This window comes from Taudactylus pleione, unplaced genomic scaffold (assembly GCF_031769625.1).
Source record: "Taudactylus pleione unplaced genomic scaffold, aTauple2 ptg000820l, whole genome shotgun sequence".
Lineage (NCBI taxonomy): Eukaryota > Metazoa > Chordata > Amphibia > Anura > Myobatrachidae > Taudactylus > Taudactylus pleione.
In genome coordinates this window covers 2,875,096-2,894,013 of record NW_028285222.1, presented here as the reverse complement: position 1 = coordinate 2,894,013, position 18,918 = coordinate 2,875,096, and the positions used below count along the sequence as shown (strand labels likewise).

The following is an 18,918-nucleotide window of genomic DNA, read 5'->3' as shown; positions in this document are numbered from 1 at the left end:
CCGGGAACTTCTCCCACCCTCTCTCTGGTGACAGGAGTCATATTTACACAGAAAATAATCAGGCCTTATATCAGTGATAGTCAAGGATGTTAGTTGGCCAATCCCACCACATGAATGGGATTGGATAAATAATGATATAGCAGTCACAGGCAGATATAGTAAGATACGTTCTGCACCTTCTCACTCACCAGTTATGTACTTTTGTTATGTCAGCTGTCCAGCAATGCGGGTCTTGAGGCATAGTGCAAATAAACAATTATACGGATGGTAAAACACCGCCCTAGGCATGTACAGGGGATACACATACTGCACTGTATGCCACGTCACGTGTTCTAGTTTGTATCATCTGAAATTATATTTTCTTTTATATTAATATTAGTGGAATCCTAAAGTTGCATTTGGTACATAGGAAAGAGAAATATATTTATAGACTGACTTATGGATATCCCATGAGCATCTTGGATTACTGTGTAAAGAGACTGAAACCCAGAATATGGTTTATATTAGGGTCATAAGATAGATGGGGGTTGGCATGCGCTGATTAAGGTGTCTGCCGCTGTGCAAGATAATAATTCAAAATATGTAACCATGAGAGATCTGTTCCAACAATCCCACCAAATCCCTGTATGTTAATGCAGAACCCCCGGCCCCTCGCTGGGAGACCAGGTTATTCATATTAAATGAACATTCCTTACCCACAATGCACTTTGACTATGTGTTAGTACTGTAGGTTTCTGAAGCCCCCACCCAACCCTCACAGTGTCTGAACTTGTCACAGCTCCAGAAATGTTAACGTGTTTGGTGGACGGTTCCTGGTGTGTGAAAAGGAGGCAGAAGTATATTAATGTAGGTTTTATACGTGTTTTGTGGCCCTTCTCAGTCCCAGTGCCTAGCCAAGAAGGGCCACGAGCAGGATTTACCCCTTTGTGAGATCTGACTCAGATACATTAATCGCACATAATCAGACACCATCTGTGTATAAATGAAAAATCAGGAAAAAACTCTTTATTATGAAACAATTAAGATTCTTTTTTTATTTACACGTTATTTACACAATTAAAAAACTAGATGATTGGTGAATTGCACTTCTGGCAGGTTTACGTGTCTCACTATTTATCGGCTTGCACGTAAGAGGCGAACATGCTGTCATCTCGCTCCAGGAGAACCTCTGGTTTGTCGTATTCCATAATGGCTCCTCTCTTCATCACAATGACCATGTCTGCGTTCAGGATGGTGTGTACCCGGTGCTAGGGGGCACAGAGAGAGAGGCATGACACTGCTAGCTACACATACCACAGGATGAGATCTACTAACCAATACTAAGGGGGTACAGAGGGAGCGGCATTATAGTGCCAGCCACATACAATATACCATACGGTGATATCTACCAACCAATACTAAGGGGGTACAGAAAGATAGAGGCATGAGATAATGACAGTCACATACAATGCGATGGTATGAGCTGGGGATGGGATGTACCCAGTGCTAGGGGAACAAAGACAGGAGATAGCGCCAGTCACACATACAATGGGATGATATGAGCTGGGGATGGGATGTACCCAGTGCTAGGGGAACAAAGACAGGAGATAGCGCCAGTCACACATACAATGGGATGGTATGAGCTGGGGATGGGATGTACCCAGTGCTAGGGGAACAAAGACAGGAGATAGCGCCAGTCACACATACAATGGGATGGTATGAGCTGGGGATGGGATGTACCCAGTGCTAGGGGAACAAACACAAAGGTACGAGATAGGGTGAGTCACATATACACAATGTGTGACTGGCAATACAAAGCGCTATTATAGTTGCTACAATATGTAATAATCACTACTAGTAATTGCATCAGAGTTCCCTGTCTCTCACATTTCAGAAGTAATAAAAACATGGTGCAGAGAGCAAGGTGTTGCTGTAACCATAGCAACCACTGATCAGGCTAACAAAGGCAAATCTCTGATTGGTTGCTATGGGTTACAGTGTAATAATTACTCCAGTGACTCCACCGCAGGCTGCATGAGCATGAAATGATAGCATGGAGATTGCTTTGCACCTCAGTACTAACACAGACGTGATACTAACCTCTGTGCGCTGTAGCAATCTCTGACGTGTTTCCACAAACACACAAGTTTTGCACAGTGATAACCAGCATATAGGTCCATGGTCAGAAAGGAACCCCGTGATCCTATTTTAAACTATGAGAGCTAATAAATCAGTCTGAATGCGTGTTACCACACATGACACTAGCGAGAGAAATCCAGCGATTCGGAAACGGAGGAGAGGATGGTATTACAGATATATTATATAGGTGGTATGTCGTTACTAGATGTATGTATCAGGCCCGACTTTCACTCAGTGAACGCCCTGGGGCCACAGGCAGGAGCATTGCAGTGCGGGGTCTGTACATGACTGCGGAGAGCCGAGAAACATCTCCCAGACTGAGCAACGTCGTCACGTGGGCGTCTGACCCACTTTTCCCGATCACAGGAAAAACACTGCTTATATTTGTTATGCAGAGAACAGACGGATATTTCACTAATCTTTGTGCAGGGAATTTACATAGAACACACAGAAGGAGTAAATTTAACCCTGCGCCACCATGGTACGTTTACTACACTGCATCCAATATGTCTTACCAGCTCCGCACTAGGGCACTGTAAGGAGCAAACATGAATTGTGCTATAAATACATATACCGATCGGCTTATTATGCAATAAAGGCACCTAGGTCTGGGGGACTGTAGGAGGGATAGTAGATTGGAACTGGGCACTAGGCTAACCCATCTAGGAGGGCCAGGAAGGTGAATCCTGGCCTTTAAGACCACTGGCCACGTCTCACACTCGATTCCCAGCTAAAAATACAATTCTTTTTCTTATAAATCCATTGTAAGCAATAGGATGTTAAAGGGATAGCTCCTTCTTAGGCCCAAATTAGATAACCTGGTTCATTAAACACTTAACTGACAAATATTTTATAGAAAAAATAAAAATGCAGTCAGAAATGGTTGATTTTTAAATTATTTAATTAAGTCAAGCACCCCTGGAGCACCCTTGTAGCTACTGATTCCCACCTTAGCAGTTTCCTGACACTGTGCATGCCAGGCCAAAATGCTGGATAATTAGATTAAAAGGGGGTTTCTGAATCCTCAATCTCAGAACAAAGAAAAAAAATGTGTGTGTATATAATATATATATATATTAGGGATGTGCAGGCTCGGATAGGTTCGAGTTTGCACGTGGAGTTCGGATTTTTCCCTCCAAAAAAACGGAACTCAGAACGAGGCAAAACGTCATCTTACATGGACGAACATCATCATTCCTGGACTTTTGTCCAGGAATGATGATGTTCGTCCATGTAAGATGACGTTTTGCCTCGTTCTGAGTTCCGTTTTTTTGGAGGGAAAAATCCGAACTCCACGTGCAAACTCGAACCTATCCGAGCCTGCACATCCCTATTATATATATATATATATATATATATATATATATATATATATATACATACACACACACAGTACCTTTATTTATATATACATACTGTAAATAGAGCGCTCTGGCAAGAAAAAATAACATTGAAAATATAAAATAAAAAGTTCCTTTATGTGTAATAATGCCAGGGCTAGTGATGTACTGGAAGGACACCCTTGTTCAAGAATTCACAATCACTCACTCTAGAAAACATCAAGGCTTTCAAAGAGTTAACTCACCATTGTGATTGTCAGCTCTGTGCAGCAGTGTGTAGAGGGGGAGGGCTCAGAAACCTGAGAGCAGAGAGAGGGTTCCTTCCCTGCCTCAGTGATAGCTAAGGTAACAGAGGGACTCGTTTTCCGACATCCAGTGCAGAGGAAGGTTCGGGCCGTCGGCGTGTGCGCAGGGGGGGGGGTTTCTAGGTACTCAGAAACCCCCCCCTGCATGCGCTCCAGTATGCCAAATGCACGATGGGGAGACTTCAAAAGGCGGCTGCTGTCTCCATTCCCCTCCTCCCATTATGCCACTGCCCCTGTCACATGCAGCCCTGTCCTCACTAACACATCACTCATCTCCTGATATACTCTGTGCTTCTGGGGACCCTGCTCCTTCCACTATATAACTATCAGTCTGTGACATCCTGCTGCCTCCATTCCCCTCCTCACATCATGTCACTGCCCCTGTCACATGCAGCCCTGTCCTCACTAACACATCACTCATCTCCTGATATACTCTGTGCTTCTGGGGACCCTGCTCCTTCCACTATATAACTATCAGTCTGTGACATCCTGCTGCCTCCATTCCCCTCCTCACATCATGTCACTGCCCCTGTCACATGCAGCCCTGTCCTCACTAACACATCACTCATCTCCTGATATACTCTGTGCTTCTGGGGACCCTGCTCCTTCCACTATATAACTATCAGTCTGTGACATCCTGCTGCCTCCATTCCCCTCCTCTCATTATGCCACTGCCCCTGTCACATGCAGCACTGTCCTCACTAACACATCACTCATCTCCTGATATACTCTGTGCTGCTGGGGACCCTGCTCCTCCCACTATATAACTCTCAGTCTGTGACTTCCTGCTACCTCCATTCCCCTCCTCCCATCATGCCACTGCCCCTGTCACATGCAGCCCTGTCCTCACTAACACATCACTCATCTCCTGATATACTCTGTGCTGCTGGGGACCCTGCTCCTTCCTCTATATAACTCTCAGTCTGTGGATTCCTGCTGCCTCCAGTCCCCTCCTCACATCATGTCACTGCCCCTGTCACACGCAGCCCTGTCCTCACTGACACATCACTCATCTCCTGATATACTCTGTGCCGCTGGGGACTCTGCTCCTTTCACTATATAACTCTCAGTCTGTGGCTTCCTGTTGCTTCCATTCCCCTCCTCCCATCATGTCACTGCCCCTGTCACATGGAGCCCTGTCCTCACTAACACATCACTCATCTCCTGATATACTCTGTGCTGCTGAGAGATCCTGCTCCTTCCACTATATAAGTCTGCACAAACTCAGCACATCCATGAAATACACAGTGAGTATACTGTTGATCTAATTAGCTAATAAACTGTGGACATCCCAGACAGGCATAATATAAAAACGGGATATAAGAGGGAACCCTTATCCTTGTCAAATGGACATTAACCATAGAAAGAGTTGCATCATGAATCTGCTGTATATTATTTACTATTGTGTGCTAGGAAACAGTGACCCATACATTTACTGCATTATGAGGGTTTCCTGCCAATCTCCCTGGCAGCAACAGCATGTTATGCGGTGACCGGGGTACACCCTACTGCTACATACCGCTATAGTGACCACGGTGCGCTCATCAAACGCCGTCATCACCACCTTCTGTAAGATGTTCTCCTGCAAGATGAGACAATGTGGATTAAAGCGGGGACACATCAGTCAGATCGGGGTGAGCCCCCGCGGCACCGTAATAAAAATAAGTGTGTCCAGGGTAGCTTCCGGTTGGGTGGTCGACATTAAAAAGGTCGACACTGCATAGGTCAAAGCCAATTGGTAGACAGGGACAAAATGTCAACAGATACAAAAGGCTGGGACACAAATAAAGTTTGACATAGGTATTAGTCGGCCGGTACCAAAAGTCGACAGTTACAAATGGTCGGCATGGGATTGGTCGACACCAGACACTTTTTTTTTTAGGGTTAGGCAATTACCGGAGGGTTAGGCACTAGGAGGGATGGTTAGGGTTAGGCACTCACCCTGATGGTTAAGGTTCGGCACTTACCCCGACGGTTAGGGTTAAGCACTTACTCCGACGGTTAGGGTTAGGCACTAGGAGGGTCGTTTAGGGTTAGGCACCAAGGGGTGGGTTAGGTTCAGGGTGAACATTAGGGTTAGATAACAAACAAAAAAAAGTTGTCATCCACTTTTGTATTGATCATTCCCATTTCGATCTTTTGTATCTGTCGACCTACATTCATGTTGACATTCTGTGGGTCGACCGTTTGTACCCGTCAACCTATTGGTGTCGACTTTTTTAGTGCCGATCTATTATTCCCATCCGCTCCAGGGTTCAATAGGATATGTAGCCACGATCCATTAGAGGGGCGCAGCCCACCCACCAGTCCAATCAGTTTTAGGTCATCTCAATGGCGCCATCACGGCATAAATAGAATAATAAAATGTCAAATCTTTCAGCTCAACAGTAATTTATTATAAAACGTGAAGCATAAAACACTAAAGACATGAAATTATTTCAGCTATTTTGGTGCATTTTATAAACAGTATTTTATCCACAGTTATTGCATCGATTATATTATTACGTATATTGCCGGGTTCCTCTGTGTCCTGCATCTATTATATTATTACGTATATTGCCGGGTTCCTCTGTGTCCTGCATCTATCATATTATTGCGTATATTGCCGGGTTCCTCTGTGTCCTGCACCTATTATATTATTACGTATATTGCCGGGTTCCTCTGTGTCCTGCATCTATTATCTTATTACGTATATTGCCGGGCTCCTCTGTGTCCTGCATCTATTATATTATTACGTATATTGCCGGATTCCTCTGTGTCCTGCATCTATTATATTATTACGTATATTGCTGGGTTCCTCTGTGTCCTGCATCTATTATATTATTACGTATATTGCCGGGTTCCTCTGTGTCCTGCATCTATCATATTATTACGTATATTGCCGGGTTCCTCTGTGTCCTGCACCTATTATATTATTACGTATATTGCTGGGTTCCTCTGTGTCCTGCATCTATTATCTTATTACGTATATTGCCGGGCTCCTCTGTGTCCTGCATCTATTATATTATTACGTATATTGCCGGATTCCTCTGTGTCCTGCATCTATTATATTATTACGTATATTGCCGGGTTCCTCTGTGTCCTGCATCTATTATATTATTACGTATATTGCCAGGTTCCTCTGTGTCCTGCATCTATTATATTATTACGTATATTGCCGGGTTCCTCTGTGTCCTGCATCTATTATATTATTACATATATTGCCGGGTTCCTCTGTGTCCTGCATCTATTATATTATTACGTATATTGCCGGGTTCCTCTGTGTCCTGCATCTATTATATTATTACGTATATTGCCGGATTCCTCTGTGTCCTGCATCTATTATATTATTACGTATATTGCCGGGTTCCTCTGTGTCCTGCATCTATTATATTATTACGTATATTGCCGGGTTCCTCTGTGTCCTGCATCTATTATATTATTACGTATATTGCCGGGTTCCACTGTGTCCTGCATCTATTATATTATTACGTATATTGCCGGATTCCTCTGTGTCCTGCATCTATTATATTATTACGTATATTGCCGGGTTCCTCTGTGCCCTGCATCTATTATCTTATTAAGTATATTGCCGGGTTCCTCTGTGTCCTGCATCTATTATCTTATTAAGTATATTGCCGGGTTCCTCTGTGTCCTGCATCTATTATTACGTATATTGCCGGGTTCCTCTGTGTCCTGCATCTATTATATTATTACGTATATTGCTGGGTTCCTCTGTGTCCTGCATCTATTATATTATTACGTATATTGCCGGGCTCCTCTGTGTCCTGCATCTATTATATTATTACGTATATTGCCGGGTTCCTCTGTGATCTGCATCTATTATATTATTACGTATATTGCCGGGTTCCTCTGTGTCCTGCATCTATTATAGTATTACGTATATTGCCGGGTTCCTCTGTGTCCTGCATCTATTATAGTATTACGTATATTGCCGGGTTCCTCTTTGTCCTGCATCTATTATAGTATTACGTATATTGCCGGGTTCCTCTGTGTCCTGCATCTATTATATTATTACGTATATTGCTGGGTTCCTCTGTGTCCTGCATCTATTATATTATTACGTATATTGCCGGGTTCCTCTGTGTCCTGCATATATTATATTATTACGTATATATTGACAACTTCCTCTGTGTCCTGCATCTATTATATTATTATGTATATTGCCGGGTTCCTCTGTGATCTGCATCTATTATATTATTACGTATATTGCCGGGTTCCTCTGTGCCCTGCATCTATTATAGTATTACGTATATTGCCGGGTTCCTCTGTGTCCTGCATCTATTATATTATTACGTATATTGCCGGGTTCCTCTGTGTCCTGCATCTATCATATTATTGCGTATATTGCCGGGTTCCTCTGTGTCCTGCACCTATTATATTATTACGTATATTGCCGGGTTCCTCTGTGTCCTGCATCTATTATCTTATTACGTATATTGCCGGGCTCCTCTGTGTCCTGCATCTATTATATTATTACGTATATTGCCGGATTCCTCTGTGTCCTGCATCTATTATATTATTACGTATATTGCTGGGTTCCTCTGTGTCCTGCATCTATTATATTATTACGTATATTGCCGGGTTCCTCTGTGTCCTGCATCTATCATATTATTACGTATATTGCCGGGTTCCTCTGTGTCCTGCACCTATTATATTATTACGTATATTGCTGGGTTCCTCTGTGTCCTGCATCTATTATCTTATTACGTATATTGCCGGGCTCCTCTGTGTCCTGCATCTATTATATTATTACGTATATTGCCGGATTCCTCTGTGTCCTGCATCTATTATATTATTACGTATATTGCCGAGTTCCTCTGTGTCCTGCATCTATTATATTATTACGTATATTGCCGGGTTCCTCTGTGTCCTGCATCTATTATATTATTACGTATATTGCCGGGTTCCTCTGTGTCCTGCATCTATTATATTATTACATATATTGCCGGGTTCCTCTGTGTCCTGCATCTATTATATTATTACGTATATTGCCGGGCTCCTCTGTGTCCTGCATCTATTATATTATTACGTATATTGCCGGATTCCTCTGTGTCCTGCATCTATTATATTATTACGTATATTGCCGGGTTCCTCTGTGTCCTGCATCTATTATATTATTACGTATATTGCCGGGTTCCTCTGTGTCCTGCATCTATTATATTATTACGTATATTGCCGGGTTCCACTGTGTCCTGCATCTATTATATTATTACGTATATTGCCGGATTCCTCTGTGTCCTGCATCTATTATATTATTACGTATATTGCCGGGTTCCTCTGTGCCCTGCATCTATTATCTTATTAAGTATATTGCCGGGTTCCTCTGTGTCCTGCATCTATTATCTTATTAAGTATATTGCCGGGTTCCTCTGTGTCCTGCATCTATTATTACGTATATTGCCGGGTTCCTCTGTGTCCTGCATCTATTATATTATTACGTATATTGCTGGGTTCCTCTGTGTCCTGCATCTATTATATTATTACGTATATTGCCGGGCTCCTCTGTGTCCTGCATCTATTATATTATTACGTATATTGCCGGGTTCCTCTGTGATCTGCATCTATTATATTATTACGTATATTGCCGGGTTTCTCTGTGTCCTGCATCTATTATAGTATTACGTATATTGCCGGGTTCCTCTGTGTCCTGCATCTATTATAGTATTACGTATATTGCCGGGTTCCTCTGTGTCCTGCATCTATTATATTATTACGTATATTGCTGGGTTCCTCTGTGTCCTGCATCTATTATATTATTACGTATATTGCCGGGTTCCTCTGTGTCCTGCATATATTATATTATTACGTATATATTGACAACTTCCTCTGTGTCCTGCATCTATTATATTATTATGTATATTGCCGGGTTCCTCTGTGATCTGCATCTATTATATTATTACGTATATTGCCGGGTTCCTCTGTGCCCTGCATCTATTATAGTATTACGTATATTGCCGGGTTCCTCTGTGTCCTGCATCTATTATATTATTACGTATATTGCCAGGTTCCTCTGTGTCCTGCATCTATTATATTGTTACGTATATTGCCGGGTTCCTCTGGGTCCTGCATCTATAATATTATTACGTATATTGCCGGGTTCCTCTGTGTCCTGCATCTATTATATTATTACGTATATTGCCGGGCTCCTCTGTGTCCTGCATCTATTATATTATTACGTATATTGCCGGGTTCCTCTGTGTCCTGCATCTATTATATTATTACGTATATTGCCAGGTTCCTCTGTGTCCTGCATCTATTATAGTATTACGTATATTGCCGGGTTCCTCTGTGTCCTGCATCTATTATATTATTACGTATATTGCCGGGTTCCTCTGTGTCCTGCATCTATTATATTGTTACGTATATTGCCGGGTTCCTCTGTGTCCTGCATCTATTATATTGTTACGTATATTGCCGGGTTCCTCTGGGTCCTGCATCTATTATCTTATTACGTGTATTGCCGGGCTCCTCTGTGATCTGCATCTATTATATTATTACGTATATTGCCGGGTTCGTCTGCGTCGTGCATCTATTATATTATTACGTATATTGCCGGGTTCGTCTGCGTTGTGCACCCAGTACAGCGGCTGGTTCTGTTTTATAACTAATGATTCCAATGTTACATGGTGCCTTTACAGATTAGTATTGGATACATGACTGGAACAAACTGGAATGATGTTGGCACTCTGATATGCTGTAGAGTAGGGGTCACTCTGCGTCTCCCCCCCGAATGATCAGACTTACCGTCGCCATATCTATAGACGCTGTGGCTTCATCCATGATTAAAATGCTGCTCTTCCGCACGAAGGCCCGCGCCAAGCAGAAGAGCTGTCTCTGGCCCACGCTGAAGTTCTCCCCACCTTCTGTGACCGCTGCATCTGCGGGAAGGAGGACAGACTCCAAGTGTCAACTCGCTGCCCCTTCATATAGTTCCCAACATTAACAGTCGTTCTAGTCATTGTACCCCTGAGTGTCTGTTGCCCTTATTCCTGTAGTTCCAACTTAAATTGGCGAATCAATGTAATACAAATCCTGACGCCTGTAATTAAACCGTAATCTTGTCGCCTCAGTATCATTGTGGCAGATGTCATCGTTTAATGCTGCTTCCACGTGACGCTGGTTTATATGTTCCAACGAACCGGGAAAGTGGTAAAAATGACTTTGCTAATCCAATTTTAGGAAAGATTATATGTAACTAGTAAAATTAGGTATTTCCTTCATATTGATCCTGAACTTATTTCTAAAATCACTTTGAATAATCCCCCGCCCCTGTGATAGACAGTTTGTGCAGAAAAAGGGGAGGGGAATTTGGGCTGATGGAATAATAGTCCCTGAAAGGAAGGACGGGTAAGAGGTATGATTGGGGTGATCAGTTCAGAAGGAAAAGGCATCATCACATAGATGTATATGTGTCATGTGACAGGTGGACCAGCGGGAGGACCCGTGTTACTGAATACACCATAATCCATGGCTCTCTCACCCAGGCCCCCCGGTAACGCCTTCACCACGTGTTTCAGCTGAGCAATTTCCAGCGCCTCCCACAGCACACAGTCCGTACACTTATCCTCAGGGTCCAAATTGAATCTGAGAACAAAAATCATATTATTTATTAAATGTCAGTGCAGAAAAGTCAGAGATATAGTGGTCTGGTCCAATCTGTAACTCTAATACCCCACTTTAAGCAGTGGGTCCATTGCCAATGTAACTAGCGATGTAATCATGAGAAAAATCCAGAAAGTATTGGAGAGTTCAGAGGATACAGGAAGGGAGAGGGAGAAACTGAGAGGGGCCTGTGAGCAGGAGCTGGCAGGGGACTGTGAGGGGGAGCTGGCAGGGGACTGTGAGGAGGAGCTGGGAGGGGCCTGTGAGGAGGAGCTGGGAGAGGCCTGTGAGGAGGAGCTGAGAGGGGCCTGTGAGGGGGAGCTGAGAGGGGCCTGTGAGGGGGAGCTGGGAGGGGACTCTGAGGAGGAGCTGGGAGGGGCCTGTGAGGGGGAGCTGGGAGGGGCCTGTGAGGAGGAGCTGGGAGGGGGCTGTGAGGAGGAGCTGGGAGGGGACTGTGAGGAGGAGCTGGGAGGGGACTGTGAGGAGGAGCTGGGAGGGGACTGTGAGGAGGAGCTGGGAGGGGCCTGTGAGGAGGAGCTGAGAGGGGCCTGTGAAGAGGAGCTGAGAGGGGCCTGTGAAGAGGAGCTGAGAGGGGCCTGTGAGAGGAGCTGAGAGGGGCCTGTGAGGGGGAGCTGGGAGGGGCCTGTGAGGGGGAGCTGGGAGGGGACTCTGAGGAGGAGCTGAGAGGGGCCCGTGAAGAGGAGCTGAGAGGGGCCCGTGAAGAGGAGCTGAGAGGGGCCCGTGAAGAGGAGCTGAGAGGGGCCCGTGAAGAGGAGCTGAGAGGGGCCCGTGAAAAGGAGCTGAGAGGGGACTGTGAGGAGGAGCTGAGAGGGGACTGTGAGGAGGAGCTGAGAGGGGCCTGTGAGGGGGAGCTGGGAGGGGACTCTGAGGAGGAGCTGGGAGGGGCCTGTGAGGGGGAGCTGGGAGGGGCCTGTGAGGGGGAGCTGGGAGGGGGCTGTGAGGAGGAGCTGGGAGGGGACTGTGAGGAGTAGCTGGGAGGGGACTGTGAGGAGGAGCTTGGGAGGGGCCTGTGAGGGGGAACTGGGAGGGGCCTGTGAAGAGGAGCTGAGAGGGGCCTGTGAAGAGGAGCTAGGAGGGGCCTGTGAGGGGGAGCTGGGAGGGGCCTGTGAGGGGGAGCTGGGAGGGGACTCTGAGGAGGAGCTGGGAGGGGACTGTGAGGAGGAGCTGAGAGGGGACTGTGAGGAGGAGCTGAGAGGGACCTGTGAGGAGGAGCTGGGAGGGGACTGTGAGGAGGAGCTGAGAGGGGACTGTGAGGGGGAGCTGAGAGGGGCCTGTGAGGGGGAGCTGGGAGGGGACTCTGAGGAGGAGCTGGGAGGGGCCTGTGAGGGGGAGCTGGGAGGGGCCTGTGAGGAGGAGCTGGGAGGGGGCTGTGAGGAGGAGCTGGGAGGGGGCTGTGAGGAGGAGCTGAGAGGGGACTGTGAGGAGGAGCTTGGGAGGGGCCTGTGAGGGGGAACTGGGAGGGGCCTGTGAAGAGGAGCTGAGAGGGGCCTGTGAAGAGGAGCTAGGAGGGGCCTGTGAGGGGGAGCTGGGCGGGGCCTGTGAGGGGGAGCTGGGAGGGGACTCTGAGGAGGAGCTGGGAGGGGACTGTGAGGAGGAGCTGAGAGGGGACTGTGAGGAGGAGCTGAGAGGGACCTGTGAGGAGGAGCTGGGAGGGGACTGTGAGGAGGAGCTGAGAGGGGACTGTGAGGAGGAGCTGGGAGGGACCTGTGAGGAGGAGCTGGGAGGGACCTGTGAGGAGGAGCTGGGAGGGACCTCTGAGGAGGAGCTGGGAGGGGCCTGTGAGGGGGAGCTGGGAGGGGACTCTGAGGAGGAGCTGGGAGGGGACTGTGAGGAGGAGCTGGGAGGGGCCTGTGAAGAGGAGCTGAGAGGGGCCTGTGAGGAGGAGCTGAGAGGGGCCTGTGAGGAAGAGCTGAGAGGGGCCTGTGAGGAAGAGCTGAGAGGGGCCTGTGAGGAGCTGAGAGGGGCCTGTGAGGAGGAGCTGAGAGGGGCCTGTGAGGAGGAGCTGAGAGGGGCCTGTGAGGAGGAGGTGAGCTGCAGACAATATGATGGAAAAGCAGGTGTGCTGCAGAGACAGATAGAGCAGCACACCTGGGGGCCTGATTCAGAAGTGCAGGCTGAGGCACCCACAACTGTATATATATTACCAATGCCAGGACCGCAACTATGGGGGAAGCTGGAGGTGCACGTGCACTGGGTGCGCCGCTGCACCCGCCGCCAGTGTCCTCCAGCTCAGCACCACAGGGGGGCTCCAAGCCGGACTCACGCTGAGATTTTATTACCAGTGGGTGCCCAGCTCCTTCCCTGCAGTGCCGTGGTAGTCGGAAGCTGGAGCTCTCTCCTGAACTCCAGCTTCCGGCTCTCCCCACGGGCAATATGGGAGAGACGTCATGACGTCTCCCCCATAGTTCCGAGGAGCAGCCGGGCGGAACAGACTGCGGCGGAGCGGGGTTTAAGGTAAGTCATGTTTTTGTTTTTTCTGTAAGCGGCACTACAGGGGTATTACTATGGGGACATTACCATATGGACACTACTACATGGGCATTAACATATGGGCAATACTACATGGGCATTACAAATTAATGTCTTGCCCCGGTTAAAAAAATCCTAGTTTCGGCCCTGCCAATGCAGCAGCCGATGAAATTCATACAGAGATGCCCACCGGCTGCAGAGCTAATCCGCCACTGTACACATTAAGACGCACCATCGGTCACACCATCAAAGATTGCACCAGCCATATGGAGGCGCAGAATCTCCATCAGAACATGGCCGCCGGTGTCAGTGCAACTGCGACAAAAGACGCGTCTGGCTGGCCACCCCTTGTTACCACCCAGGAAATCTCCCACTTAAACTACCTCTCCTGTGTTCAGATTTGTTCTGCAGCTCCCCAGTGGTAATCATCTGAACTGCACGCGCAGACTGAAAACATCAGCCGCTCGCGTGGGGCATCGACACTGCGAGCATCTCTGAATCAGGAGTGAGAGTGATAAAGCAGCGCAGCCAGACACAGAGTTACACCTAAGGAGTGAGGGGGAGTAACACATGTTACAGTGTATGGGACATTCCTGCCAAAGCAAGCTAATCAGAATCTGTGTAATTCATACAGTATACCGATTAATGAGATATTATAGCTATCCTACACTAATACCAATGTACACAGTGCACATTCACAGCAGTGATAGAAAGAGCTGGATGGACACGGCATAAAGATTGCTCAACAGTAATTGCAGCAGCAGAGAAACCAGTTAGAGGGCCCCATACATCTAACAACAGACTGCCCGATCCTCCGATAGAAAACGCCAATCCGCTGGTTGGAAATGTCGACCATCGATGTTAGTCGATCTGTCGGAGGATCGGTTACATTTTACATGTTAAAAGTTACAGATTTGCGAATCACGATCATGTTTTCATCGTATTCGGCAAATCAGTGAAATGCAACATGTTGGATTTCACCGATCACCCAACCCCAGTGTCTGGGGATCACAGAATTGTGACAAACAGTGGCTGGTGTATTTACAGGATTGTTTGTGTGGAGACTGCTCAGTATTTGTGATGTGATGTTACTGAGTGTGTAAGGTATGCTGCCCATATTGCTGACTACACATCCTGTGAGAACATGAACCTGTGCAATTCATATGTGCCCCTGATTATTAGTGTAACCCTAGTTCTTCTTCACAGTGCCATGATGTGCAGATGCTCCTGCCTAGATGAATCCCACCTATACAGGGTCAGAAGGTGCTTTGAATTTTGAGCCTCGTAATTGTTCCACTTTGGTATATAACCTTTGAGGGATATAGTGGTCTAGTCCAGTCTGTGGCTACTGCGAGTTATGGCAGTTTGGTCCAGTCGGTGACTACTGTCGGATATGGTGGTCTCGTCCAGTCTGTGACTACTGTGGTATATGGAGGTTTGGTATATAGAGTTCTGTTTCAGACTATAAATACTGCAAGATATGGCGGACTGGTTCAGTCTAACTATTGTGGGATATAGTGGTCTGATCAAGTATGTAACTACAGTGGGATATGATGGTCTGGCCCATAACTATAATTGTTACCGGGTGTGGTGGTCAAGACCAGTCGTCTCCAACCTGTAGCTTGCGGTCTTAAATTTTGTAGCTCACCTAGTTGCAGTACTGCCGAGTCAACAAGGAGGAAGTGAACTCTGACGTGTGCTCCCCCGTGGCATCGGCGCCATGGGTGAAGCCACAAGGAAGCACATCAGGTGATTGCCGCAGCCTCTACAGCAATCACATGACGTGATTCCCCGTGGATCCACCCACGGCGTCTACGATACGGCGGAGCGCGTGACTCCCACCCAGCCCTGCCGGAAAATCGCACAGCAGCCCTGCCTATATCTTTTGCTCCTCTACTGCACGCACCTCCTTGGGGCCGGTAATTAACAGTGAAATGTGCCTGTGCTTACATTTTATTTACAAACTACAGTACAACAATATCCCTGTAATAATTAAATGCATTTTTATTTTCTATGAAACATTTTTTAAATTTTTTTAATTTTCATTAAATGACCTTCAATTGTTCGGTTATTAGCCAGATTTTTTTCCTACATTTTTAGTAGCTCTTCAGGTTTCATTATTCTAAAGTAGCTCACACCTCAATTAACGTCGGAGACCACTGGTCTAGACTATTCTGTAACTATTATAGGATATGGCAGTCTGTACAGCCTAACTATTGCGGGATGTGACGGTTTGGTCCAGTCTGTAACTATTACAGGATATGGCAGTCTGACTCATTCTGTAGATATTACGCCTTATATATGGGTTATTTCACATATTGGCCGCTAGGAAACCTCTCTATACAAACACGCTGAGACAATGCGACACTGCAAGCAATCACACGGATGACATAATCACACGGATTTTATGGTTAATGATTATTGACCATTGTGGAGAGAAATTGATAATAATTTAAACTTTGACCTTTTTGGTGTTGGATAAATCTAACGACACGAAACTGCATGTATCTGAGGAGAATGATGAGTAAGCGTATACATTATATACTGAGCACTGAGAATAGGCACAGATACACGTGTAAAAGATTCAGGAGCCTATCGGGATGGAAAGCTGTGATTTTGGGGGGAATATTTTTCCTATGTGTAGTAGAGATGAGCGGTTCGGATTCTGTGGAATCCGAAAAGCTCCGAACATTGGGGATCCGAGTCCACCCGAACGCTGTTCGGGTGTTCCCTGCCTGACTCGGATCCCCGTTCGAGGCCGAACCGCAGCTCCCTGACGTCGGATTCTCGCGAGAGAATCCGACGTCAGGGCTCCTCTAGTGTAGGGCAGAGCGCTGTGATAGCGGTCTGCCCTACACAGATCAAACACACAGCCGCCAGCGGCAGCTGTGTGTTTGTAATAGCAGCCAATGAGAGTCACACAGACTCTCATTGGCTGGTGTACGGAGGGACCCGGTTGGAGCTCACTCATGAGCTCCGTTTTCCGGCTCCCTCCTCAGCGAGTGTCAGCAGAGCAGAGCGGACGGCGGCAGGAGCGGGGATTCAGGTAAGTTTTCTTTTTTTTTATGTGTGTGTGTTAGGGGGCATTACTGGGGGGCATACTACTACTGGTGGCCTGCTAAGTGGGGGGCATATTACTACTGGGGGCCTGCTAAGGGGGGGCATATTACTACTGGGGGCCTGCCAAGGAGGGGCCTATTACTACTGGGGGCCTATTACTACTGGGGGCCTGCTAAGGGGGGGCCTATTACTACTGGGGGCCTGCTAAGGGTGGGCCTATTACTACTGGGGGCCTGCTAGTGGGGGGCATATTACTACTGGGGGCCTGCTAAGGGGGGGGGCATATTACTACTGGGGGCCTGCTAATGGGGGCACTACTACTACTGGGGGCCTGCTAAGAAGGGACATACTACTACTGGGGGCCTGCTAATGGGGGCACTACTACTACTGGGGGCCTGCTAATGGGGGCACTACTACTGGGGGCCTGCTAATGGGGGCAGTACTACTGGGGGGCATACTACTGGGGGGCATACTGCTACTGGGGGCACTGCATAGGGGGCCCTACTACTAAGGGGACTGCATAGGTGGCACCACTACTGGGGGCATTGTGTAAGGGACACCACTGCTGCGGGCATTGTATAAGTGGCACTACTACTGTGGGCAGTGTATAAGGGGCATTACTACTGTGGGCTTTATGTATAAGGGTCACTACTGTGGGCATTGTGTAAAAGGGTCACTAATGTGGGCATTGTGTAAAAGGGTCATTACTGTGTGTCATAACATAAATAAGAGACACTACTGTATGGTGTAATGTGAATCAGGGGCACTATGGGCCTGATTCAGAGCCGTTCGCTATTTGCGGTCGTTCGTTCAAAAACAAGGGGTGGCTATTTAAATGATCCGTTCGCAAATTGCAGTCTGTTCCCACCTCTAAGTCTGAACGAGCGAGCAAAACATACGCTCGTTTATTTGATAAAAACGCCCCCTGGCCGCACGCACCATACGTCATGTCCGCTATTTATTAGATTAATCGAGTACATCGTACAGCGTATGAACTGCTCGCTATTCTTGTGGTTGGTGTTTTCAACCGCTATTTTGCGAGCAGTTCTGAGTTAAAAAAACCAAGTGACGTGGTCAATGACGCTGCTGTATTAATTATGCATTTCCTTAAAACGCCCGTTTTGACCTTTAAGCACGCCTGCGTTCGGATCTCCACTCCCCGTTTTCAAGCACCTTCCCCTGTTACCACCCACATACGCCTCATTCTGTCACTCAAAATAGCAGGCCCTCGCTATATTGCGTACCAACGATTTTCGGCCGCACTGACTGGTTCTCGCATGCGTACTAAAAACCGTACGCATGCGCAGATGTGTGAACATCGCTCGGAACGAGCGTACTGCCGCTAGCGAGTGGCTCTGAATGAGGGCCCATGTGCGGTGTAATGTGAATAAGATTGTGCACTGTGACTCCTTGGGCCGTAGCCCACTTTGTAAACAAGTACTGTGATTCTGCTGGTCGTACCCCACTGGGTGGGTGCACTACTTTTCATTTCTGCCACTGCTGTGTGGCAATATGTCATAGATGTGCTTTATACTGTGGTGCCTGTGTCGTTGTGCCGCTGCTTTGTCGCTTAGTAACCAGTCAGCTCACTGCAACCTTTGGCCAATAATGTTGAAAACAATATTATAAGCTGTGAGGTGGTCTAAATTGACTATAAATGACTGGAAATTAATGTTATTGAGGTTAATGATACTCTAAGAAGAAAAAACGGACCAATTTATGTGATTTTAGCTTTTTTTGTCGATTTTTATAAAAAAAAATCCAAATCCAAAGCCAGTCACCGCAGTTTGGCAAATCCAAATCCGGACGACGAATTAGAACCAAATCCAAATCCGGCAAAAATGGTCCGGTGCACATCCCTAATGTGTAGTGCACTTCCTGTCTGTACTGCCCCTGAAGTTATACTTGCTCGGAGTGGGAGCAGGGGACAATAGAGAGCACTCCCCTTGCCTCTAGTGCTGCCCCCTAGTGGGAACATTTACATATGAGTGTGACAGTAA

General features: G+C 46.9%; 1 protein-coding gene and 1 pseudogene across 3 annotated transcripts in view; both read right to left on the bottom strand.

Moving 5' to 3' along the window:
* Nucleotides 1-1,010: 1,010 nt before the first annotated feature.
* The window catches only part of ABCC8 (ATP binding cassette subfamily C member 8), a 177,673-nt gene continuing 159,765 nt past the window's right edge, over nucleotides 1,011-18,918 (bottom strand). For 2 of the 3 annotated variants that reach the window (XM_088458254.1, XM_088458255.1), the window contains 4 exons: nucleotides 11,247-11,350; nucleotides 10,511-10,644; nucleotides 5,283-5,345; nucleotides 1,011-1,247 (listed from right to left, as the gene is read on the bottom strand). In XM_088458254.1, coding sequence (XP_088314380.1) covers nucleotides 1,110-1,247; nucleotides 5,283-5,345; nucleotides 10,511-10,644; nucleotides 11,247-11,350 — 439 coding nt within the window. In that variant the 3' untranslated portion in view covers nucleotides 1,011-1,109. Of the gene's footprint in view, nucleotides 1,248-5,282; nucleotides 5,346-10,510; nucleotides 10,645-11,246; nucleotides 11,351-18,918 lie in introns of those variants that run through there. The other variant, XM_088458256.1, reaches the window with a different exon arrangement.
* Nucleotides 11,444-14,789, bottom strand: LOC148474685 (uncharacterized; annotated as a pseudogene).